A 25,088-nucleotide genomic window follows, 5' to 3' on the forward strand; every position below is an offset into this window, starting at 1 on the left:
TTGAAGTGCCCTTGCTCGTGCCACTTCCCCTTCCTGCTTCCCCACTTCCAGATGAGTTTACATTGCCCCCTTTCTTGTGTGGCACAGATTTTGTAAACTCATAAACTTTGCACTGAGGTATTTGGATTTAACGCGTTTGTCCAATAAGAATATTGGCATTTAAGGTGCTTAACAAGGAATCACATGCCAGTAGATACAGTATCACATATATTTAAAGGACGGCTCCATTGTCCATCACATCTGGGTTCACGTTTTGAGTCTGCGAGCTTACCAGCTCTGTAACCTTAAATGATTTACTTCCCCTGTCTAACTTTGAGGTTTCTCATCCAAACTTAGGGATCTTTAGCGTACCTATTTCATAGGGCTGTTAGGAAAATTGAGATACTGTATGTAAAGCACAATGCTGGCACGTAGTAAGTTATTAGTCTTGGCGATATTAGTGTAGGCATTTCACACCAGTTGGGGATAGATTTGTGGATAAGAAAGGTCATCCTAAGTCCTTAATACATACAAAGTTAACTTCCTCTACTTAAGGATCAACAGTAACCGCATCATCTAAAGACCGTTTTCTGCCATTTCCAGTGCTGGCATCCTTTTCATCTTTATCATTTCAATGGTAGCAGAATTAAATTCAGTGACAGGCAGTTCCCTGGCCCAGATGTCACTTCACTTCAACTTATTTACTCCGGGCTGTCAGCCCAGTCCTGAGGGCAGAGGAGCATTTGGGAGTGGGGGCGGCACTCCCAGTTTGACTCATGTGCTGCAGACTAAATCTCAAGGTGACGTTCACATGCCATTCTTCCCAGTTTTTGGCACAGTGCCTAATGTAGATTTCATCAGGTCACCACAGGAGTATTGTATCATAAGAAATTAGTCCCAGCAAGAAAGACTAAATCCAGTCCACTGGTTTCCAAACTTGTGTGTGGTGTGATCAGTGGTGGCATCGTTCCACAGAGGCTTACACAGAAGGCTGGTAAAGCTGATCAAAATGGAGCTGTCTGGTGGAAGCAGAGGAAGGGGGCCTTGGAACTCCTTTATCATTTGGCCTCCCTTTCTCCTTCAAAGTATTTTCAAGAACTCCTAAGAGTCTAAAGAAAACAATTTGATAAATACCTAATCCGTTTGTTATGTAGTGGAGGAAACAGGTCTAAACACTTGCCCAAAGTTACTGAACTAATTGAGGCGCAACCTGTCTAGAAGACCTTAAATGCTTTGATTGGTTATTACTTAGTGCTTAAGAAGTTTTGGTTGTTTACAGAGTATGAATTGACAAGTTTCGTATATTCTTTGCTACCCCTAAATCTATTCCCAACTCCTCGTGTATTTAGTTCCAGGATTAGGGAAAGAATTCAGAAGCCTCTGTCTAGAAGGCCTGGGTGAGACCACTTCCTGGGCCAGAAGATTCAGAGGCCAGATTGGCAGGTGTAAGCCATGACAGGAGGGAAACTGTTACAGAGGGGCTAGTGGGAAGCCTCCCAAGACTGGCTACCCCAAATTTTACCTTGGTTTGGCCATGTGGATGATATTTGTAGATACTCTCTGCCTGTGTCATGCTTGCTAGAGTTGAAAATTGATGACAGTGTGAGCTTTTTTTTTTTTCTCTTCAACAGCTCTCAAAGAAAGTGAACAACATAGAGACAGGCTGGGCCTTGGGGGCCACCTTTCACCTGCTGCAGTCTCTGGGCATCTCCCACTGAGGCCAGGCCCTCCTTCTGAGGACTGCATTCTCCAACAACCTTTTGAAAAGTAGAAGGAGAAAGGACTCAGTCATGTTCTGAGCTAGTCTGAGGATAGCCTGGACTGAAGCCCAGCAGCTGGATTCGTCAGGTAGAAGGGGCTTTTGGACACAGGTCTTGCCCTTGAGTCTAGCGATTTGGGTCTAATTAATTTTATACATCTAATGTCACCTGTTGACCTAACTCACCTGCTTGCACAGCTGGCACCAGAGTCTAAATCTTTGAGATTCTTCGAATGTCACAGAGCCCAAAGGAATAGCTTTGGAACCTAACCTTGGAGAGCCCAGGGACAGGTCCCTGGGAACCAAAGAAAAATCTCATTTCAATCCTTTGAGTGCCTCATTCCTTTGAACATACTAATTTTCCTTTTACATGTTAAACTAAGCCTACTGATTGCAATCCTGTGAGCTATCAACACCAGTATTTTTCTCCTCCCTACACATTGCCATGTCCCACCCTTACTTCCACCCACCTCCCCTAAAAAAGAGAAAGAAAAAAATGCCTGGTTTTGCTTTTTTCATGTGTAACTCAAGGGGGAAAAAAGGGTAACGTATCTGCAATTATGTGATCCTGCTTCGTGCCAGTTCCAGTCAGCCAGCTGAGAGCCATCCTAAATCTTGGCAAGATGGAGAGCAGCTCCTAGCTGTGCAGAACCCAGCTTAAAAATGGAGGACAGCCAGTCTCTAGGGACAAAGTTTGGGAGGGTGTGGCTCCCTTGAATAGACCACCTTCTTTAATCAACTTTTAATCAGACAACCCTGGGATTAACTAACATACCCAACTTTATAGGAGTGTGTGTGTGTTCAGTGCCTGTACCTCCTCCCAGGCTAATGTGTTTAATTTCTCATCCTAAACATGTTTTCTTTGTATTTCTAAGAAATACATCTACCCTGGCCTCTAGATTTTGGTCACAGCTCCTTTCAGTTTGCCCTTTTATTCTGTTTTATTTTTTTAGTGGTATCTTTTCTTGCCCTGGCCGTGACCATTTTAGCTAACTTCCTCTAAATTAGCTTCTGAGATCCTTCTTGGTGGTACCTAACATTTGATTTGGTTGGGTATTTGGGCCCACATCAGTACAGTGGATTCTCTTTCTGAGTTTGAGTGCTCAGAGCTCTTGGTTTTTGTGAATTATTTCCCCTAAAAGTCATTATCTTGTATTTTTTTTTAAGATTTTATTTATTTGACAGAGACAAAGTGAGAGAAGGAACACAAGCAGGGGGAGTAGGAGAGGGAGAAGCAGGATTCCTGATGAGCAGGGAGCCCGATGCAGGGCTCGATCCCAGGACCCTGAGATCATGACCTGAGCCGAAGGCAGATGCTGAATGAGCCACCCAGGCGCCCCATTGTCTTGTTTTTTTTGTTTTTTTTTTTTTTTTTACATGACCATTATCTGCTGCTTGTCTACCCACTCGAGTGCTGTTGAACTTGAAAGATCTTTCTATAGTCTGGCTCTTGCCATGGCTCCTTGCCTCCAGCTTCTTCCCAACACAGTTTATAGCTCCCCAAACTTGTATCCTTCACAGTAGATTCTTTCAGATCCTTCAAAAAAGATGCTAATATACCTGGCACTCACATTGGTTCCTGGGGAACCTTATTATTTTTTTTAATTTTATTTATTTGACAGAGAGCACAAGTAGGCAGAGTAGCAGGGAGAGGGAGAAGCAGACTCCCCGCTGAGCAGGGAGCCTGACATGTGGCTCAATCCCAGGACCCCCGGATCATGACCTGAGTCGGAGGCAGCTGCTTAACGACTGAGCCACCCAGGTGCCCTGTGGGGAACCTTATTTTGTAGTCATTCCATTGAGTCAGTATTTGACATCTGGTATGTGCAAGTAACTAGGCAAATTTCCATATCCCCATCCCCCCAATTTTTTTTTTTAAAGATTTTATTTATTTGAGAGAGAGACACAGCGAGAGAGGGAACACAGGCAGGGGGAGTGAGAGAGGGAGAAGCAGGCTTCCAACTGAGCAGGGAGCCCAATGCAGTGCTCAATCCCAGGACCCCGGGATCATGATCTGAGCCGAAGGCAGACGTTTAACAACTGAGCCACCCAGGTGCCCCTAAGTTGTTTTTTAACATAATGTGGAATTTCTTCGGATTCCTCTGACTTTTACTATACTGAGGTCACCTTTATACCTGTTGTCTTTCTCAAAAGGTGCTACATAATGAAATAATAGACTCTTTAAGATTGGGAACAGCCAAAGATCAAACCCAGTCTTCTGCCCATTGTAGAATTCCCTTAACATGTCTAACAGGTTATCATTCAGCTTCTGTTTAGGCATGTGATCAGACAGCTCACCCCATTTTTGGACTGCACTGTTAAAAAAAAAAAAATCCCCTTTGTACTGAGCTGAAATTAGCTATCTTCTCAGTGGCCTTAGTTCTGCTCTAATCCCTCCTTCCACAGCCTTTCAATCTTTTGAGAAAAGTCCTTCATGGTCTCTTCTTTAACCTACCATATGGTTTCTAGACCCATCTTTGTCCAAAAAAGTAGGGTGTTAGAACCATTCATCATATACTATATGTTCCATATGATTAGGGAGAGAGACCATTTCCTCTAGTAGAAACCAACTTGTTTTCCCAAGAGGTAAGCTGTGTTCACTGGACTCGTCCAGCTTGATGGGACCATTCCATGGTCTTTACCAGCACATCTTGTCTCTGAAGCTTATAAACAGGGGTCAGGTATTGTTCAGCCAACTCCTTTGAGCATCCTGGATACCTTCAGAAATCTTGGGTAGATGCAGTATAATTCCAGAAGTGTATCTACATATATTCTGATTATCTTGATGAGAACATCTAGAGAATTAATTTATCCATTTTAGGAGCAATCTGGAATGAGAATTTTTTTTCTTAGAAAAAACAATTTTTCTATAATTGTCCTTGCTGCCCCTTAGTGTACCTTTTGGGCCTCTTATTAAGGGGTCCTACAGAATCCAGTATTGCTGGTTGTTTCCTTTCTGTCAATGTGTTTATAATACTTCTAATACTAAGGACATGGCCTGGCACAGAGTGGATGTTCTGTGTTTGTTACCATCACCATCATATGAAGAACATCCTCCATGGGTTGTGGAGGTCCTTGCAAGGTGTGCCTTAAAATTCTTCCTTTCTTGCCTGATTTGGTTTGCATACTTGTGGAGTCCATGTTCTCCCTACCTGGGTGGGCTACCTTTCCATTTTTTGTTAAAGATGACCTTTTTTCCAACAGGGACCTTTCTGGACTCTGCCTGTACGCACACGGCTTTTCACAGTAACTGTCCTGTTCCATTCTGGGTACATTTTTCCTGAGATCCCAGGAAGGTTCGTGACTGTCACTTTTTAGTATCTTAAAAATGTTCTGCATTTGCCTGTAAAGCTCCCCTTGTGGTAACAAATTTCTCATTCCTTCAAAAATTATTCTAAGAGTAGCTTAGTTTGGTTCAAAAGCACGGTTTCTTATTCTTCTTCAAATCAGCAAGATATTTTCTACAGTGTACAAATCCAGTGGATGCACAAATCTCTTTAAAAGGATTCTCTGGTACTATGAAGTTTTTCAAAATCAAGACACCCCTTCCCCTGCAAGTCAGCCGCCAGTCTGCAACCAAACATGAACAGATTCTGCTGCTAATTGAATTTCCTTTTTGATCTGGTTCCTTTTGTCAGACCTGTGCAATTTATTTATTGTTTTATTACTGAACAGACAATGGTGTCCCAGAGAGAAACCATAAATAAAATTGAAATCTGGTGCTGTGATAAGGAAATAATATTAAGATTTTTTTCTTTCCAGAAAGTCCGGTGTGCACCTTTAACAAAGGTTAAAGTAATTTGTTTCATTTGCATTGCGTTAGGAATTTTAAAATAGCAATTCTAACAAAAATGTATGAATTGGGTATTTTTAATTTTTATCATTAGAAACCAATTGTGTAAATTTATGACCAGCATTAAAAAGAATGACATAAATCTTTCTTATTATATAAGTCTCTGGTGTACAGCTTTATAATTTAACATCTGTATACACTACAAAGTGACCACCACCACAGATCTAGACACCATACAATTGACCTCCTCCTCCTCTGGTAACCACTAGTCTGTTTTCTATGGTTTTTTTTTAAATTTTGTTTGTCCTTTTAAAGTTTTTTTTTTTTTTTTAAGATTTTATTTATTTGACAGAGACAAAGCAAGGGAGGAAACACAAGCAGGCGGGGAGGGGGAGAGGGAGAAGCAGGCTTCCCGTGGAGCAGGGAGCCCGATGTGGGGCCCGATCCCAGGACCCTGGGATCATGACCGGAGCCAAAGGTAGACGCTTAACGACTGAGCCACCCAGGTGCCCCATAATTTTGTTTGTCCTTTTGTTGAGATTCCCCATATAAGTGAAACTGACTTTTCTGCATTACATGTGTTCTTTGGCTTCTTTGTGGTAGATTAATTGCCCAGATATGTGTGGGTTTATTTCTGGACTCAGTTCTGTTCCATTTAATCTGTGTCTGTTTTTGTACACATAGCATATGGTTTTGATTACAATAGCTTTGTAGTATAGTTTGAAATTAGGGAGCATGATATTTCCTGCCTTGTCCTTTCTCAAGATTGCTTTGGCTATTCAGGATTTTTTGTGGTTCCATACAAATTTTAGAATTATTTGTTCTAATTCTGTGAAGTATGCTGTTGAAATTTTGAGAGCTACTGCACTGAATCTGGAGATTGCTTTGGGTAGTGTGGAGTTTTTAATATTAATTCTTCCAATCCATAAGCACAGACTAGCTTTCCATTTATTTGTGTCTTCAATTCCTTTCATCAGTGTCTTGCAGTTTAAGTGCCCAGTTCACCTCCTTGATTAAATTTATTCATAGGTATTTTATTCTTTGTGATGCGATTGTAAATGGAATTTTTTTTTTAATGGGATTGTTTTCTTAACTTCTGAAGCTTTGTTCTTAGTGTTTAGAAACACCACTGACTTCTGTGTATTAATTTTATATCGTGTAACTTTACTGAATTTTTTAGTTCTAAGTTTTTTGATGGGAGTCTTTAGGGTTTTTTATATATAGTATCATGTCATCTGCAAAGAGTGAGTTTAACTTCTTCCTTTCTGATTTGGCTGCTTTTTATTTTTCTTGCCTAATTTCTGTAGCTGGGACTTCCAGTACAGAGCCAAGAATGGGCATTCTTGTCTTGTTCCTGTTCTTAAGATGAAAGGCTTTAAACTTTGCACCGTTGAGTATGTTAGCTATAGGACTGTCATATATGGCCTGTATTGTGTTAAGGTACAGTCCCCATTCCCTAATGTATCCACTTTGTTGAGAATTTCTAACATAAATGGATATTCAATTTTGTCAGATGCTTTTTCTACATCTATTGAGATAAAATGACTTACTTTCCTTCTGTTAACATATCTCATTGATTTCCATGTATTGAATTATCCTTGCATCCCTGGAGTAACTTAGGGTGCATGATCCTTTTTAATGTATCATTAGATTAGATTTGCTAATATTTTGTTGAGGACTTTTGCATCTATGTTCATCAATGATATTGGCCTATAATTTTTTTTGTAGTGTCTTTGCCTGGTTTTGGTTATTAGAGTAATGCTGGCCTTGTAAAATGCATTTGGAAGCTATTCCTCCTCTTTTGAAAGAGTTTGATGGGTATTAAATCTTCCTTGAAAGTTTGGTAGAATTTTGCCAGTGAAGCTGTTCTTGGACTTTGGCTTATTGGGAGGTTTTTAATTTACTGTTTCAAACCTCCTTACTAGCAGTCTATTCATATTTTGTTTCTTTGTAATTGTTTTGGAAGATTGTAGGTTTCTAGGAATTTATTCACTTCTAGGTTGTCCAGCTCATTGGCATATAATTGTTCACAGTAGTCTCCTAGGATCCTTTGGATTTCTGTGTTATCAGTTGTACTTCTCTTTCATTTCTGATTTTGAGTCTGTGCTTGTTTTTTCTTGGTTTGTCTGCTAAAGGTTTATAGATTTTATCTTTTCAAAGAACCAGCTCTAGTTTCATTGATCTTTTTTATTGTCTTTCTGCTCTAATCTACCTTCTACTGATCTGGGGCCTTGGGGAGTCTGAGTGGCTCAGTTGGTTGAGCAACTGCCTTCAGCTCAGGTCACGATCCCTGAGTAGTCCCGGTATCAAATCCTGCATGGGACTCCCTGCTCAGCAGGGAGTTTGCTTCTGCCTCTGACCCTCCCCCATCTCGTGCTCTCTCTCATAATCTGGGGCTTTGTTCTTTTTCTAGAAAGTTCTTTTAGGTATAAAGTTATGTTGTCAGTCTGAGATTTTCCTTCTTTCTTGAGGTAGGCATGTATTGCTGTGAACTTCCCTCTTAGAACTGCTTTTTAACATCCCATATATTTTGGTGTCCTATTTCAGTTTTCATTTGTCTCTAGGAATTTTTTCTTTCTCCTTTGATTTCTTTGAGGACACATTGGTTGTTCAGTAGCATGTTATTTAATCTCGTATCTGTGCTTTTCCCCATTTTCTTGTAATTTCTAGTTCCCTACTATTGTGGTCTAGTTTTATACCAGAGATGCTTGATAGGATTTCCATTTTAATTTATTGAGACTTGGTTTTTGGCCTAACGGGATTTATTCTGGAGAATATTCTATGTCCACTTGAGAAGAATGTGTATTCTGCTTTTAGATGAAATATTCTCAGTGTGTCTGTCACATCCATGTGGTCTAATGTGTTAAGTCCAGTGTTTCTGTATTGGTTGTTTTGTCTGGATGAATTATCCATTGATGAGAGTGGGATATTAAAGTCTTTTATTACCATATTGCTTTCAGTATCTCCCTTTAGGTCTGTTAGTATCTACTCTATGTATTTTGGTGTTCCTACATTGGGTGCACATATATATATAAATGTTATACCTTCTTGCTAGCTTGACCCCTTTATCATATGTAACATCCTTGTCTTTTATTACAGTCTTTGTTTTAAAGTCTGATTGGAGTATAGCTAATCCAGCTTTCTTTTCATTTCCATGCAGTATCTTCTTCTGTCCCTTCCAATCTCAGTCTGGGTATGTCCTTCTGAAGTATCTCTTGTAGGCAGTACGTAGATGTGTGTTGTTTTTTTATCCACACAACCACTCTTTTGATTGGCATTTTCATTTAAAGTAATTATTGGTGGGTATATACTGATTGACATTTTGTTAATTGTTTTGTTTATGTAGTTCTCTATTTCTTCTCTTTCACTCTTCCCTTGTGGTTTGATGACTTTCTTTAGTGTTATGTTCAGATTCCTTTCTCATTTTCTTTTGTGTACTTACTATATTTTCCCCTTGTGGTTACCATGAGGTTCACATAAAATATGCTATGTAAATAGTCTTTTTTAAGTTGATAGCAACTTAATTTTAGAAATCTTCTCTTTTATAAATCCTTTCTCAAAAATGAACAAGACAGCACCTTAGCAATTTTTCTTTTAGTAATAAAAAGTCTTTTCAACCAAATCATAATGGTCTTCCTTCAGGGTCTTTTGTTGGCTTGATTAATAGGCCCTCCTCACAGCAAATCATCTGTCACTCATTATTTGGGCTCCACAGGTCCATTAAACAGAGGAGAAAAGGAGACTAGAGAATTCTAATGTAAAGCAAATTTATTAAATCTTGAAAATATGTGATGGTCTTGAGAAAAGATGTCCTTTTTCTTCGACAGAATGTCCTAAAGAGCATTCATTTGCTTGCAAAGGCCATAATCTGTTCCTGGAGAAAAATGAAATAGAATGAATGATACTTTGACACTGTAAGGTGTGAGGGCAAGTGAAGAAAATATTTTAAAATATCCAGGGGTGCCTGAGTGGCTCAGTTGGTTAAGCGTCCAGGTCTACGTATCTGGGTTGTGAGTTTAAGGCTCCATGCTGGGAGTGGAGCCTATTTAAAAATAAAATACCCAAAGTGATTAAAGCAAAAACTCAGCAAGGTTTTTGTCTCAGACAGACGCTCCTCTCAAGAGTCCCTCCAAAGTGTCTTTAGATGGAAGTTCTGAGGAAAGAAGCTGACCAAGCAGCAAAAGGAGTTTAAAGCATCTTTTTTTTTTTAAGACTGTATTTATTTATTTGAGAGACAGACAAGCAGACTGCACCAAGTGCAGAGCCCGATGGAGGGCTCGATCTCACGACCCTGAGATCATGGCCTGAGCCAAAATCAAGAGTCGGATGCTTTAACCAACTGAGCCACCCAGGTGCCCCTAAAGCATCTTTATCTTTAAAAGTTCCTATTCACTATTTTAAGCCCTTCCTCATATAAAGTTACTGCTTAGATGTTGGCTCTAGCACCCATGAGCCCAGCAAGGACTTTGTTGCTCATAACCAATGAGGGAGGTATTCATAAAGAGGTAATTTTACAACCAAGAAAATTAATTCAAAGAAATTAAGAGTCATTGGCAAAATGCTTCCTCAGCGAGCAACTCCTGGAGAGCCGTGAGTGACCTTACTTTGAGTGGAGGTACTGCATTTGTGGCCTGCAAGCCCCATGTCCGGAGCAGCACCAGCGGAGTGGCACTGGTGGAATAGAGCCTTTTCAGTAGGTCAGTAGCAGCCAGAAGAGCAGTGTTGTGACGCTGTCGATCTGTTTCGTAACCTGCAAGATGGCTCATAGAGCCTGGAGGAAGGAGGAAAGGTATAAATCCCTAATCTCATAGTGAAGTTGTTTCCTAGCAAGCCAGACACACTGATGTCTACCACATCTGGCTACCGGAGGGGCATTTTGGGGTCCCGACCTTCCCTGACTACATGACCTCTGACTACTTCTCTGAGGTACCTGAACCCTTACCCAAGTCCTTTCCACTGAAGGCTGCAGCACTGAGGTGATGGACCAAGCTGGAGACATCCCCAAAGCCCATGTTGACACCTTGTCCTGCAAGTGGATGGACTCTGTGGGCTGCATCCCTAAGAAGCAAGCAAGAGTTCAGGTGTGGCTGCCTGCAGCCGAGTGAGAAGAGTGCAGCCCGGCTCTGTTGTCATCTTACCCGATGAGAGCCAGTCGCGGCCGGACGTACTCGGCAGCATGTCCCAACCCAAGTGGAAACAGCACTCGACTTTTGGCGTCCACTCCGGCAACACTTGGGGGCATCTGGCGAGCTGAGACCTTAGTGGGCTTCAGAAAGCCAACAGCATATTGCAGCATGGTGCTGGCCGAGTCAATGAAGTCTGTGTGGTTGGCATCACTCCACTGAGCAGCGTCAGCCACAAATAGCAGAAATTCATCAGTGATTAACGGGATTTTAAAAATCAGCAGGGAAACCCATTTTATCACTAAAGCCAAGTGTTAATAGTACCTAACGTGCCTAAACTGATCCAGACCATAGGTGACAAGCCTTTTAAACAAATGGAAAACACAACTTCCTGTCCTTCCCCACAGGTTTTAGGATCAAGCCAAACTGCTCCTGAGCTGCCCCTGCCTACCTGTGAACTTCCACCTTTCACTTCACCTTAACCCTCAAAAACCGTACAGTAGCCACAGTGCAGCTCATTCTACAACATCCTCTTGCCCCTGGCATTCCTCCCTCTGCTTAGAATGTCCTTCTAATTCACCCCGATGACCCCTTAGAAACACCCAGAAGCTGTGAGCCTCCCTCTAACCCCTCCACTGTGTGTTCTCCTCTGCTTCCGTTAACACCCTATGAATATTTTTACCAATTGTTGCTTAAGTAGCTTTCTTCCTCACTTGATTGTGAGCTTCCTGAAAGCAGGGACTGTGTCTCATCTGTCTACCTCCAGACTCTTGTACCTGGAAGGCACGTGTGATTGTTGCTAAATGAATGCACTGCAAAAGCCCATGGCAGGAATACATGCTACATGACCAGAGAGCCAGCAGTTACCATTTACCCTGGAAGCCACTTTAATATGTTCAGTTCCTTTCACTCCTGTTGCTACTCCAGAGCAGGGATGCCTAAGTTCCTCAGTATAAACTACTGTGTAGTCACTAGCGAGGCGGTAGAGTTTGCCAGTTAAAACCACAGGTTCGAGGGCCAGCCTGATTTCCAAACCCGGCTTCACTGCTAGCTCTATGACCTTGGGCAGATAACTGAGCTCTAAATGAGCATAAGAGTACCCTCCTCGGTGGTTCACTGCATTAAATACATACAGGTACAACTCTTCACCTGTACATGGCACACAGTAAACGTTCAGTAAATCTTACTGATAGTATTACTATTAGTGAATTTAGATATGTGTTTAAGCTCCGAAATTACTGGTGCCAATATTATTAAAAGCTGTGTCTACTCCAGAATAATCATTACATTTGTTGAGCACCTATAATGTACTAGTTGTGCTCCAAGCATCTTATATCAGTTCTCTCATTTTAAAAGTCTTTAGACTTCTTTATTACTGTTATTAAACCCTGAGAGGCTGGTGATACTACCTCCATTTTCTAGGAGATTAACAGGCAGAAACAGTACTGAACCCATGTCCGTCTACAAAACTTTCTCTTAAGCTCCCTGCTAAAATGCGCTCAGCTCCTCTCAGAACACTTCTAATGAATCTGGCTTCAAAGGTTCAGGTACTTCAAATCTAGTACAGCTATTCAAAATTAGCCAAGCATTACAGATTCAAAAAAAAAAAAAGCCCAATGAGAACCACTGCCCATGACAGCTATTTCAGTCAACTCAACAGCAGCCCACAACCCTCAAAACACGGAAGTTAGTAATTTCCATTGTTTCGCATTTCTCCGAATGTCCTCCCCTCCATGTAGCCCAGATCAAACCCTGTAGTTACAAAGGGGCCACTGGTTGGTTATTCCTTTTTCCTTCATCAAAACCACCTTTCTGTATCTCCGCTGCAACATAGCATCACCTGGACAAGCTCATACTCACGAAAGCAGAGTTAATGGTATCCACAAACTTTTCCTCATCCATGCTGACGAGCTCTGCTGCATGGTCATGGGATGTGGACCAAACCAAGGAACTCAAGGTGTCTGAGAGCTGTGTCAAAAGAACATCAATACTGGGGCGCCTGCGTGGCTCAGTACATTAATTTTGGCTCAGGTCATGATCTCAGGGCCAGGAGACTGAGCCCCATGCGGGGCTCTGTGCTTAGCAAGGAGCCAGCCAGCTTGAGGTTCTCTGCCTCTGCCCCTCCCCCCACCTGCAAGCACACACACTCTAAAAAAATAAGAACAGCAATACTAAGGGCAAGACTTCTATTCTTGGGAGCTCTCAAGGATAAAGGAAGTAAGGGGGGAAACAAAGTTAGCCTGGCCATATGCCCTAGAAACCAGAAAAAGGTTGAAAGAAAGTGAAGCCCTAAGAGCAAGGCCGGGCATGTTTAAGCAGACTAGCCAGAAGGACTTACCGGGAGCAAAGCAATGGGCCCAGAGGGAAGAAATCTCTGCCAAGCTACGTTGTTTTCTGTGGCCTACAATAGAGCAAGGAAGAGTTCTCATGAAAAGTACTTAGTACCCACTAAACACAAGCAGGGTCCCCAGATGGTGGGCTCAGGATCCTACCTCCGATAAATGCAGAGTAGCCACAACAGCAGACTGATCATAGCTCCAGCTGACATTCTGAATCCCAGCAGCCTGCCGCACTCCTGAGTTGTGACCATCTGCACCAATCTGCATGGAAACAAGAGTCTGTTCAGTCTTTTTTTAAACTCTCATTTTTTTGTTTTTAATATTTAATTTGAGAGAGAGAATGAGAGAGAGCACGAGAGGGAAGAGGGTCAGAGGGAGAAGCAGACTCCCTGCTGAGCAGGGAGCCCAATGCGGGACTCGATCCCGGGACTCTAGGATCATGACCTGAGCCGAAGGCAGTCGCTTAACCAACTGAGCCACCCAGGCGCCCAAGAGTCTGTTCAGTCTTATAACTTAATACGTAAAACTGTTCCAGAAGTTTGTTTCTGCCTCCTTTTCTCTAGTTCCAACTGTTCACAAGCTCATCGGTGGCAGGCAACTTTTTATCACGCCCACCTTACTCATAGCCCCTGGAGGGGGTAGCCTTACATAGGTGATCCCAGTGTCAGCTACTGGACCAAAGCTGGACATGGACATCTGCCCCATGAGGTGCCAGCCAAAGGTTAACTTGGCCAAGCTCTCTTGATATTTGAACTAGAAGTTAATAAGGCAGGCACTGGAGTTGAACAGTCCTGCTGGAAGGTTAGGGATGGCTGCCAGGTAAAAGGGGAAGCTGGTGAACAGAGAAAGAGAGAGACATGGGAAATGCAAGGAGATGAAGTGACTACAGGACTCCTGCGAGGGAAAGTACCACCTCAATTTCTGCTTGTGTTCCTGTGTCCCTTTTCTTTCAAGACCTAAGATGATCCAGGAGATTACTTCCTATACAGGATTTACAAGACCATCTTAACTTGAGTTGGCCTGTGTGGTTACTGGTCCTTATAACCAAAAGCTTTGCCAAAAATTATAGCTTAAACCTAAAACGAAAGGCCACAGAATCTAGGATAAGCTATGGATATGCAAGACCCCTGGCAAAATAAGAATTTTCAACTACCAACAATTTAGTCTGGAGGGTGCTGCCATCACCTAGGGTAATATGAACCCAAGGGCTGGAGTCTGCCATGGTAAACGGATAAGGCCAGGTGTAGCTGAGTGCTTTGCTCCTGTAGAGAACTGTCACCCGGTCTAGGAAGTCAGAAGAGAGAAAACAAAATATTAGAAAGGCAGCCTACATGGGCTGAGGAAAAAGCCATAACTAAATCTAAAGGGAGCTCTCAGGACAGCTGTCTCTTACCGTTTACTCCTAAACAAGGAAAAGTAAAATCTAAAAAATAACTAATTAATGCTATAGTTTGAGAGCTGATAAATGACAGAGCCACAGGGATGAATCAGTGTCAAAAAACAAAACAAAACAAAACAAAACTCAGCCCTGAGTGACCAGCCCGCACCAGGGATTCTTTCTTCTCACCCCCACGCTCCTGCTCTTCTAGGTTCACTCTGTGCCTAAGTGACTCCACGTGCTTGCAGAATCAACAGGGTGGGACTCCCAGGGGCTCAAAAAAGTTCTAGATTTCCTAAGATTTTTCTTGCCACTGAAAATCATTTTACTTTTCTGATCATAAAAATGATATGCCTGTAAAGTCTGAACAACAAAGATTTAAGGGATGGAAAAAATCACCCTTTATCATACCATTCAGAGGCAACTACAGTTAAAGCTTTTCCATACAGCTTTACAGATAATTCCTATGTGTATAGATGCGTGCGCACACGTAGGATATGACACATACTTTTTTCACCAATTTGTTATGGGATATGTTTCTAAGTGATTAAATATTAGGTCTAAATTATCTTTAAAAGTTGCACACAAGTGGGGTGCCTGGCTGGCTCAGTCGGTAGAGTATGGGACTCTTGATCTCAGGGTTGTGAGTTCGGGCCCCATGTTGGGTGTAGAGATTACTTAAAAAGATAAAATTAAAAAAAAAAAGTTGCACATAAGTTCATTGCATGGATAAATTACTATTCCATATCAGAAAGCATAAGCTACTTCCAATTTTTCTCTCACTAGAACCACCCTGAGATATTTGCAAATCATATATCTGATAAGGAATTTATATTCAGAATACATAAAGAACTCTTAACTCAAAAAGAAAAAGACGATCCAGTTTTTAAATGGGCAAAAGATTCTGAATAGTCATTTCCCCAGATGGCCAATAAGCACAGGAAAAGATGGGAAATACAATCAGAACTACAATAAGATACCATTTCAGTCACTAAGATGGCTCTTATAAAAAAAATAAAAGGAAAAATAAGTGTTGGCAAGGATGTGGAGAAACTGGAACCCTTATATAGTATTGTTGGGAAAGTGAAATGGTGCAGACTCTTTGAAAAAGTTCAGCAGTTTCTGGAAATGTTAAACAGAGAAAATATGACCCAGCAAGTCTACTCCTAAGTATCCACCCAGAAGAAATGAAACCTATGTCCCCACAAAGACTTGTACACAAGTGGTCATAGCATTATTCACAATCGCCAAAAAAGTGGGAACAACCCAACTGTCCATGAATGGATAAACAAAATGTAGGGTATCCACACGATGGAAAACTCTTTGGTGATAAAAAAGAATGGACTAATACAGGCTACAACATGAGTGAATATCAAAGATATGTTAGGTGAGAGAAGTAGACACAAAAGAATACATTGTGTATGATTCGATCTTTATGACATGTCCAGAACAGGCAAATCCTGAGAAACCAAAAGTAGATCAGTTGTACCAGGGACTGGGGTTGGGAATGGGGAATGGCTGTAAATGGACCTAAGATTTCTTTTTGAGGTGACAGAAATGTTCTAAAATGATATTGTGACAGTGGCATAACCCTATAAGTAACACTAAAAATCACTGTATTGTACACTTAAAATGGGTGAATTTTATGGTATGTAAATTATACCTGAATAAAACTGTTGGGAAAAAAGAAAAAAAGAAAAAACCCTAAGATATCCATCAGAGGGTTTCTTTTTTTTCTTTAATGCTTTCTTTGAAAAAAAAAATTTTTTTTTATTAACATATAATGTATTACTTGTTTCAGGGGTACAGGTCTGTGATTCATCAGTCTTACACAATTCACAGCGCTCACCATAGCACATACCCTCCCCAATGTCTATAACCCAGCCACCCCATCCCTCCCACCCCCACCACTCCAGCAACCCTCAGTTTGTTTCCTGAGATTAAGTCTCTCACGGTTTCCCCCTCTCTGGTTTCGTCTTGTTTCATTTTTCCCTCCCGTCCCCTATGATCCTCTGTCTTGTTTCTCAAATCGTCAGAGGGTTTCTTTATGGTGGATATTCAGTCTCCGTAAAAGGGATTCTTTTTCCAGTAAGTCCTAGAAAAATTCTAAAGCAATTCACCTTGCAGTGTGAAAGGAAGATGTAAGGGGTGGGTGCCTCACCTGACACCGCCTCCAGCTGCTTGGTGAGAGCGCACATTATGACATCATTCTCCACTATATAGCCCATGTCATCCAGATTATCCTTATCGAACATTATCAGGGCCTCTGAGCAGGCATCCCACACCTGGAAACACAAAGGGGAAGTTTGTATTATAACCCAAAGAAGAGAAAATGTCTTGCTCTAATCAGAAACAGTACTGCCTTCCCCAAGTGACAGAAGCAGAAAAATCACAATGTCAATTCTTCTGGTAGGAGACAGAAGGTGAGAAGAAAATTCTCTTGAGAATGCTTCCCCCCACTTCCTTAGACTGAGACTGAATGGGAACTTCCTGCTTTCACATAAAATATGGAGAATATGGATTCCAAGATACAGAAAAGAATATGGACAACCAAGATATCTTGCCAGAAGTGATAAAGGAGGCACCTGCATTCGCCGAAAGGCTCTGTATCTCATGTTGCAGATGTGATCCCAGGCACCAAAACCTACAAAAGAAAGGATCTATATATAGGCCAGAGCAATCTCACCGGGCACTTCCCTCCTCAGCTCTGTCTCTCCAACCTATGAAGTAAGAGATTGTTTTCAGTGTCCTCCAATGACAGAAAAATACTCTCATTTATGTTTGATATTAGGAGTTAAGCTGCTCTGTTATTATATTATTATACAGCATGAAAAAAGACTGAGCTTTCATAATCAAGCCAAATCTGGGGCGTCTGCGTGGCTCGGTCAGTTAAGCGTCCACCTCTTGGTTTTGGCTCAGCTTGTGATCTCAGGGCTGGGAGATTGAGCCCTGTGTCAGACTCTGCACTTAGTGGGGAGTCCGCTTGAGATTCTGTCTCTGTCCCTTTGCAGCCCCCCTCAAATACTTTTTTTAAAAATGCCAAATCACATTGAAGTTAGGGAAAATAAAAAAAGAAACCAAACCCATATTTTTTTCATCATCCTACAGAAGTTATAAACTCTCTGGATAAAAACTATTTTTTTGGGTGCCTGACTGGCTCAGTGAGAAGGGCATAGCAACTCTTGATCTCAGGGTTGTGAGTTTGAGCCCCACAGTGGGTGTAGAGATTACTTAAAAATCTTAAATTTTTTTAAAGATTTTTATTAATTTGAGAGAGAATGAGAGAGAGAGAGCATGAGAGGGGGGAGGGTCAGAGGCAGAAGCAGACTCCCCTCTGAGCAGGGAGCCCCATGCGGGACTCAATCCAGGGACTCCAGTATCATGACCTGAGCCAAAGGCAGTCGCTTAACCAACTGAGCCACCCAGGCACCCCTTAAAAATTTTTATTTTTTTTAAAGATCTTATTTATTTATTTGACAGAGACAGAGACAGCGACAGCGAGAGCAGGAACACAAGCAGGGGGAGTGGGAGAGGGAGAAGCAGGCTTCCTTCCTGCCAAGCAGGGAGCCCGACGTGGGACTCGCTCCCAGGACCCCGGGATCATGACCTGAGCCAAAGGCAGTCCCCCTAACCAACTGAGCCACCCAGGCACCCCTTAAAAATTGTTTTTAAGAGACAGTCTTTTAACTTTTTTTTTAACCCCATAGCACTGAACAGATTTATTCAGTGTGGACATATTTACTGAGTCAGACACAATTCTAGGTAGTGAGCATAAAGTGTGAAACCAAACAAAGTTCCTGCCCTTCTGGAGCTAACATTCTGGTTGGAGAGATAGACAGTAAAAAAAACAAATACATAATACATTGTCACACAGTACTGTTATAAAGAAAAATAAAGCAGTATAAGGGGCTAAAAATGATGGAAGAGTAATTTTTGACAGGGTGGTTCTAGATAGGATAGCCCGGGGGAGTAACATTTGGCAGAGACCTAAAGGCACTTTTCTAATGGGTTCCATGTGCACACATTGATCTACACTCCAAAAGCACTTATTGTTTATTTATTTATTTTAAGATTTTATTTATTTGACAGTGAAAGAGGGAACACAAGCAGGGGGAGTGGGAGAGGGAGAAGCAGGCTTCCCGCTGAGCAGGGAGCCCAATGCAGGACTCAACTGCAGGATCCTGGGATCATGACCTGAGCCGAAGGCAGATGCTTAATGACTGAGCCACCCAGGTGTCCCTCCAAAAGCATTTAGCATGCGAACTCCCTAGATCCCAAGAGGGCTGACTCTAGGAGTAAAGAAGTGAACGGTCATAATTAGTTCATATAGTTTCAATTCCACCAATTCATAATGACCCAACATCACAAATGAAGTCTACATGATGAACCCCTATGTCCCAAGGACGTCTTCCTCAGACTGGGAGGTGACACTTTAATAGTGTCAGGGGTCCTCATCTTCAACGACACACTAGATTACCATACCAACCCCCTCCTCACAGGATGCTCTAGAGCCTCTGCCCTGTGGGACACACTACAAAGCCAAGAGAGACGAGAGACTGGGGTGCCTGGGTGGCTCAGTCGTTAAGTGTCTGCCTTCGGCTCAGGTCATGATCCCAGGGTCCTGGGATCGAGCCCCACGTCGGGCTCCCTGCTCCGTGGGAAGCCTGCTTCTCCCTCTCCCACTCCCCTGCCTGTATTTCCTCTCTCGCTGCGTCTTCTCTGTCAAATAAATAGAATCTTTAAAAAAAGAGATCGGTTCTATGAAAGACCTTCTACTCACTACTGAGAAGGGTTGCAGAGCCGGGGGAAATGGAGCTGACTCTGTTGCTGTAAGTTTCTGGCAATTTCTCCCATACTTTCTTTGGTCCTGCTTCTAGCAAGAGGATTTTCTTGTCACAAAAGTGAATATCATATCCTAAAAAAAAAAAAAAAAAAAAAAAATTTTATATCATAGTGGGAAAATCAGAATTTCTTCCCTTTCTCACTTCCAAGAGAGGGAACAGATTAACTAATTCCTTAGCCCTTAGGATACAAATTTCTCACAGGGCACACAAAAATGAAACACCACACAAAATCCTAAGCAATACCTTATACCACTATTTCAGCCACGTGAACCACTGTGCCCATGACTGTAAGGACAGTAAGGACTTAACAGTCCAACACCGGCCATGTGCAAAGAAGTGAAAAACAGCAAAACTCACAAGGAGCCAGTAGAATTCCCTAGAAAGGAAGAATGAAGTAAAAGAGAAAGGCTAAAGTATTTAGACACCAGATAATTCTAATCTTTAAACTGTTAAGTCACTAAAAATTACAAATCCTGTTCAACAGAAAAATGGAATATTTAATAAAATTCATGTGGCCTCGAGATTAAAGGATAAAGAATTATTTGTGAAAGAAAAGGAGCCCCCGAAATACATCAATTGTACCTACAAATCTGGTCTTCAAACACCTGTATAGGGGAATAAAAAGGGGACTTGGGGACGTGGTTACTGGGTGCCTGCAGCCCAGACAGTCCCCTCCACCGTGGCTCAGGGAAAGACACGGAAACAGTAAGCAAGGAGCTGCTGCAGCCAAGAAAGGAAAAAAAAAGTGACAGGATTATGAGAAACAGTGTAGGTTTTACTTCGTAATGATGACAACCTCACAATTTTGGGAATCTAAATGAGAAGAGTGGCATTATTATAAGATGCAACTAGGTCGCTCCAGTGAACAGGCAGTGAGCGGCACCAGGTTCACGTATACCCCGCCCTCGCTGTGTTTGCACTGGAGGATGGGAACAGCCACGATCCTCGGAGTGGACTGCCTTCTGGTCCATCACACCTCCCCACCTTCAGGTATCTGCTCCACCCGAATGCCCCCCTGGCCACCTCCTCCCTCCGGATCCTACCTGCTCAAGCCTCACCTCCCCAGTGGTATTCAGACCACTCTGCACACCTCCTCCCCCAGCACAGGTCAGCGGCTGTTCTTCTAGGGGAGCTTTTGTTTCATAATCCCTTCTATTAGTTATTTACAAGGCTTTCTCTTTTGCTAGATTCTAAATTCCCTGGGGGCAGGAACCATTTCTTTTCTTATGGCTAATATTCCCAGCAGCAAATGCTCTATCTCCTCAATCCATAAAATAGATACTCAATGGACATTTTTGTTACATGAGAGACAAGGGAACTAACAGGAAAAAGAATTGTATTTCCAAACACATTATAAAATATAGTCAGGTTCAATATTTTATTTTTTAGCTATTTAAAGTGACACTTTAGAAAACTCATTTGGAGAAAAAAATACTGCAGGATACAATTTACAAATAATAATGTGAGAGGGAAATATAGATGTTTCAAGCCTGAAACATAAACTAATGTGAGTTTGAAGAAGAATCAAGGAAAACAAACTGACTTAAGTGGAAATATGAAGAGCGTACTGAAAATTTTACACTTTTAAAGCAGCTGTCTAAAATTAAGTGGACATTGGAATAAAAAGTAAGGTTGATCACCATATAAACTACTGACAATATTCTCTGTGATACATGCTGCGATGATCAAGGGGAAACATCAGCACGCACAAAATCTCAGGATTTATTTGACTCAACAAGAGAAAACACTCCCAATGCCACACCTGCCTCTGAAAAGCTGAGGATCTGCCCAACATCCCAACTGCTTTACAGGAAAACAGTGAAGCTTGCTCACTGAATAAATCACATGAAAGATTCCAAACCTTCCAGAGCTTCAACTTTCACGTTTAACATTTTTCTCTGAGTTTTAGGAAATTGGCCAGTGTGTGAATTTTATTTTGTAAACCTGCGTTTGGTAGTTTTGACTTAGAGCAGAGATTGTCACAACCCAGTATGCTCGGGCCCCTGAACTTTCTTTTGTAGACTTATGCAGAGAATTCTGTATTATGACTGTTTAAAGTCAGTCCTGACTTTGAGGATTTATACTTCTATGGAAGAGACGGAAAACAGAAACAATTACAACACAGAATTCTCTGTTTAGGGGCTCCTGGGTGGCTCAGTCGTTAAGTGTCTATCTTCAGCTCAGGTCATGATCCCAGGGTCCTGGGATCAAGCCCCGCATCGGGCTCCCTGCTCAGCGGGAAGCCTGCTTCTCCCTCTCCCACTCCCCCTGCTTGTGTTCCCTCTCTTGCTCTGTCAAATAAATAAATAAATAAATCTTAAAAAAAAAAAAGTACAGGCTCCTGGGCCCCACCTGGATAAACCCAATCAGTCACTGGAAGTGAAACCTGCAATCCTCATTTTTTTTAAATATGCCCCACAAACTGGTAATGGGTGACTGTCTTCAAGGAGAACTGAGTGGCTAAAAATAAAAAATGGAAGTCTCACTTTACATTCTTTATACTGTATGCCCTATACCCTTTGTATTTCAGAACTCAAAATCCCTTTTGAATTTTCTATATGTGCCTTATTCAACACCTCCGAACAAAACAAAAACCCCAGGTGATTCTTTTTTTTTTAAAGATTTTATTTATTTGACAGAGAGAGATAGTGAGAGCAGGAACACAAGCAGGGGGAGTGGGAGAGGGAGAAGCAGGCTTCCCGCGGAGCAGGGAGCCCGATGTGGGACTCAATCCCAGGAACCTGGGATCATGACCCAAGCCGAAGGCAGACGCTTAACGACTGAGCCACCCAGGCGCCCAAACCCCAGGTGATTCTTAAATGCACTCAAGCTTCAGAACTACTATTTTAGGCCATGGACCAGTAGGTACAACCAAAATGGCTGCCAAGAAGCAAAGGTATATAAACCTGCCAGAGAGTTTTGTGTCTCAAAAAGGCTTTGTATCTCCCAATTACCAACAAGATTTTATTTATTTGACGGAGAGAGACACAGCGAGAGAGGGAACAGAAGCAGGGGGAGGGAGAAGCAGGCTTCCCGCTGAGCAAAGAGCCCCATGTGGGGCTCGATCCCAGGACCCTGGGATCATGACCTGAGCCGAAGGCAGATGCTTAATGACTGAACCACCCAGGTGCCCCTCCCAATTACCAACTTTTGAATGCAAGTTACTTAACCTTTTTGAGTTTTAATTCCCTTATCTGCACAATCTACAATCAAGATTATTAAGTGGATGCAATTAAAAAAGATTATAACCCAGTGCAGCCCTTTCTGCCCACAGGTCCTGTCCCTGTGCTGTAAGAAAACCACCTTATTGCACCAAAAAAAAAAAAAAAAAGATTATGAGGATTAAGTACAAATGTATGCAAAATAGTTTAAAAGATGCCCATCCATAACAAGTACTCAATAACTGATGACTACGTTTTTTATAATTACTTTGAGATTCAAGCCGATTAGTTCGTACAAAGCTTTGTTTCCCACCAGTATCCCAAAAGAGGAGCCACCCTAGGGAAGATGTGGCTGTCACACCTTATTCTTAAGTCAACGAAGACTTTTACATTAGTGATCTTTAATTTGTGAGGCCAGAAAACTCAGATCCAATTTCTGCAAGTCACTATACAATTGTTAAAAGCAAAAGATCTGGGGGTGCCTGGGTGGCTCAGTTTGTTGAGCGTCCGGCTCTTGATTTTGGCTCAGGTCATGATCGCAGGGTCCTGGAATCCAACTCCACATCAGGCTCCGCGTTCAGTATGGAGTCTCCTTTTCCCCCTCGTCCTCTTCTCTCCCAACACCTGCCCCTCCCCATGCATGTGCACGCTCTCTCAGATCAATAAATCTTTTATAAAAAAGGGGGGGGCAAAAAATCTAGAGTTTGGTGGCCTGAGGTTCAAGTTCTGAGTCTACTACCAGTTGGCTGTTAAGACTCTGGTCCTTACTAAACCTTGCTAAGCAATTTTCTCACATAAAATATGAAAACAGTATCTACATCACAGTGAAGTGAACCAGCCTAAACTATACATGTAAAAGCAAAGTCCTTACCTCACTTTACACACACAGTTTAACTCAAAGTAGATCACAGACTTAAATCTAAGAGCTAAAACTACAAAACTCTTAGAACACAAGAGTGAATCTTCATGAGTTTGGGTTAGCCAATGATTTCTTAGGTATGACACCAAAAGTATAAGCGGTAAAAACTTGACAAGTTGAATTTTATCAAAATTAAAAACTTCTGTGCTTCAAAGGACACCATCAAGGAAATGAAAAGGCAACCCATAAAATGAGAGAAAATATTTGCAAATCACTTAGCTGTTAAAGGACCTGTGCCCAGATTAAACAAACAAAAACAACTCTTAGAACTCAATAATAAAAAGACAAATTGCCCAAAATGGGCAAAGAGTGGTGTCTGGCTGGCTCAGTGGACAGAGCATGAGACTCTTGATGGTGGGCTCCTTAGTTCGAACCCCACATTGGGCGCAGAAATTACTTTAAAACAAAATAAAATGGGCAAACGGTCTGAACAGGCACTTCTTCAAAGATATACAAATAAGCGTATGAAAGGATATTCAACATCATTAGTCATTAGGGAAATTCAAATCAAACCAGGAGATACCACTTCACTCGCACTGGGATGACTATAAACAAAAATACAACAGCAACTGCTGTCCAGGATGTGGAGAAACTGGACCCCTCATATACTGCTGGTGGGAATGTAAAATGGTGCAGCCACCTTGGAATACCATTTGGCAGTTCTTCAAAACAAACACAGAGTTACCATGTATGTGATCGAGCAATTCCAGTCCTAGAAATGGATATATCCAAGTAACGAAAATATATGTTTACACAAAAGCCTGTACCCAAAATAACAGCATTATTCGAAACAGTCCAGAAGAGGAAACCCAAACGTCCATCAACTAATAAATGCATAAACCAAGTGTAGTACACACAGTGCAGAATTACTCAACCATAAAAAGTACTGGCGCATGCTACAACCTGGACGAAACTTTAAAACAAGCAGAATCCAAGTATATGAAAATGTCAGGAAAAAGCTAATCTATAGAGACAAAAAGTTCACGAGTGGTTGCCTAGGGCTGAGGAGCTTTGTGGAGAAATGGGCAATGACTACTAATTGGTTCGTTTCTTTTGGGGGTGATAAAAATGTTCTAAAATTTATGGTGGTGATGGATGCACAACCTGTTAATATACTAAAAAACCATTAAATTGTATGCTTAAATGCGTGAACCTTCTGATATGCAATTGTATCTCAAAGGAGCTGTTTTTAGAAAGAAACAAAACGCCTAGCCCGATACAATGCCTTAATTACTTCCAACTGTGCCCATTCCTGAATAACAACGGGCGGGATTCAGAATGACTCCTAAGGACCCTCCCACTTATGACCCTTCGGAACCCTGAAGGACCAAACGCTTGCAGCGGGGCTCCTCTGGGCGGGGGAAAGACCACAGGAGCTCAGGGCTCCCACGGTCCTCACAGTTCCTCCACGGTCCTCACAGTTCCTCCACGGCCCCACTCCCCGCCACTACCTGCCTGGAGATGCGCTTACCCAAAGCACAGGCCATGGCGGCACCCACCAGGCCTCCGCCCGACACCACCACATCGTACACCGTGTCGGCCTTGGCGCCCGACCACCTCCGGCAGGAGAGCAGCGGGCCTTTCCCAGCAGCTGCAGGTGCAGCCCTCCACCGGCTCACAGCCAGCCGGGCCGCCATGGTGCTGACCCGCAACGTACTTGGCGCGCTGCTAGGCCCTCGTTTTGCTGCACTGCGGAAGCAGAGCTCTCCAATCACTAGCTGCTTCCGCCCCGGCCTCAGAGCCGGAAATAGAACACTCCAAGACTAGGCCAATCAGAAAACAATTCTTGCCAA

General features: G+C 42.3%; 2 protein-coding genes across 3 annotated transcripts in view; one reads left to right on the forward strand and one right to left on the reverse strand.

The window, feature by feature from the left end:
- ENTPD5 (ectonucleoside triphosphate diphosphohydrolase 5) overlaps window positions 1-3,112 on the forward strand; it is a 41,326-nt gene extending 38,214 nt beyond the window's left edge. The window contains exon 15 of the mRNA XM_088024517.1: window positions 1,611-3,112. Coding sequence (XP_087880643.1) covers window positions 1,611-1,697 — 87 coding nt within the window. The 3' untranslated portion in view covers window positions 1,698-3,112. The remainder of the gene's footprint in view (window positions 1-1,610) is intronic.
- Window positions 3,113-9,281: 6,169 nt separating this feature from the next.
- Window positions 9,282-24,997, reverse strand: COQ6 (coenzyme Q6, monooxygenase). 2 transcript variants are annotated; one of them, XM_028092331.1, is made up of 12 exons: window positions 24,767-24,997; window positions 19,152-19,286; window positions 16,957-17,015; window positions 16,533-16,656; window positions 14,147-14,277; window positions 13,147-13,254; window positions 12,993-13,055; window positions 12,515-12,622; window positions 10,670-10,872; window positions 10,474-10,589; window positions 10,136-10,302; window positions 9,282-9,405 (listed from the first exon to the last, which is right to left on the reverse strand). In XM_028092331.1, the coding sequence occupies exons 1-12, from the start codon at window positions 24,930-24,932 to the stop codon at window positions 9,376-9,378; spliced, it is 1,410 nt and encodes a 469-aa protein (XP_027948132.1). In that variant the 5' UTR covers window positions 24,933-24,997; the 3' UTR covers window positions 9,282-9,375. The 2 variants fall into 2 exon arrangements, with proteins under 2 accessions (XP_027948132.1, XP_027948185.1); XM_028092384.1 differs by lacking the exon at window positions 19,152-19,286.
- Window positions 24,998-25,088: the final 91 nt, after the last annotated feature.

The sequence above is a fragment of the Eumetopias jubatus genome, unplaced genomic scaffold (assembly GCF_037043125.1).
Source record: "Eumetopias jubatus isolate StellerSeaLion01/CBP00866 unplaced genomic scaffold, mEumJub1_p1.0 scaffold_7, whole genome shotgun sequence".
Lineage (NCBI taxonomy): Eukaryota > Metazoa > Chordata > Mammalia > Carnivora > Otariidae > Eumetopias > Eumetopias jubatus.

What these genes read in the sequence shown, in the direction of transcription:
- COQ6 (XM_028092331.1), bottom strand. Translation starts at nt 24,932, where the DNA reads ATGGCGGCCCGGCTGGCTGTGAGCCGGTGGAGGGCTGCACCTGCAGCT. An exon ending in CCGCGACTGGCTCTCATCGG is followed by an intron (nt 10,590 to 10,669) that starts GTAAGATGACAA and finishes CTTGCTTCTTAG; the next exon opens with GGATGCAGCCCACAGAGTCC. An exon ending in ATGCAGTACCTCCACTCAAA is followed by an intron (nt 9,406 to 10,135) that starts GTAAGGTCACTC and finishes ATTTTTCTCCAG; the next exon opens with GAACAGATTATGGCCTTTGC.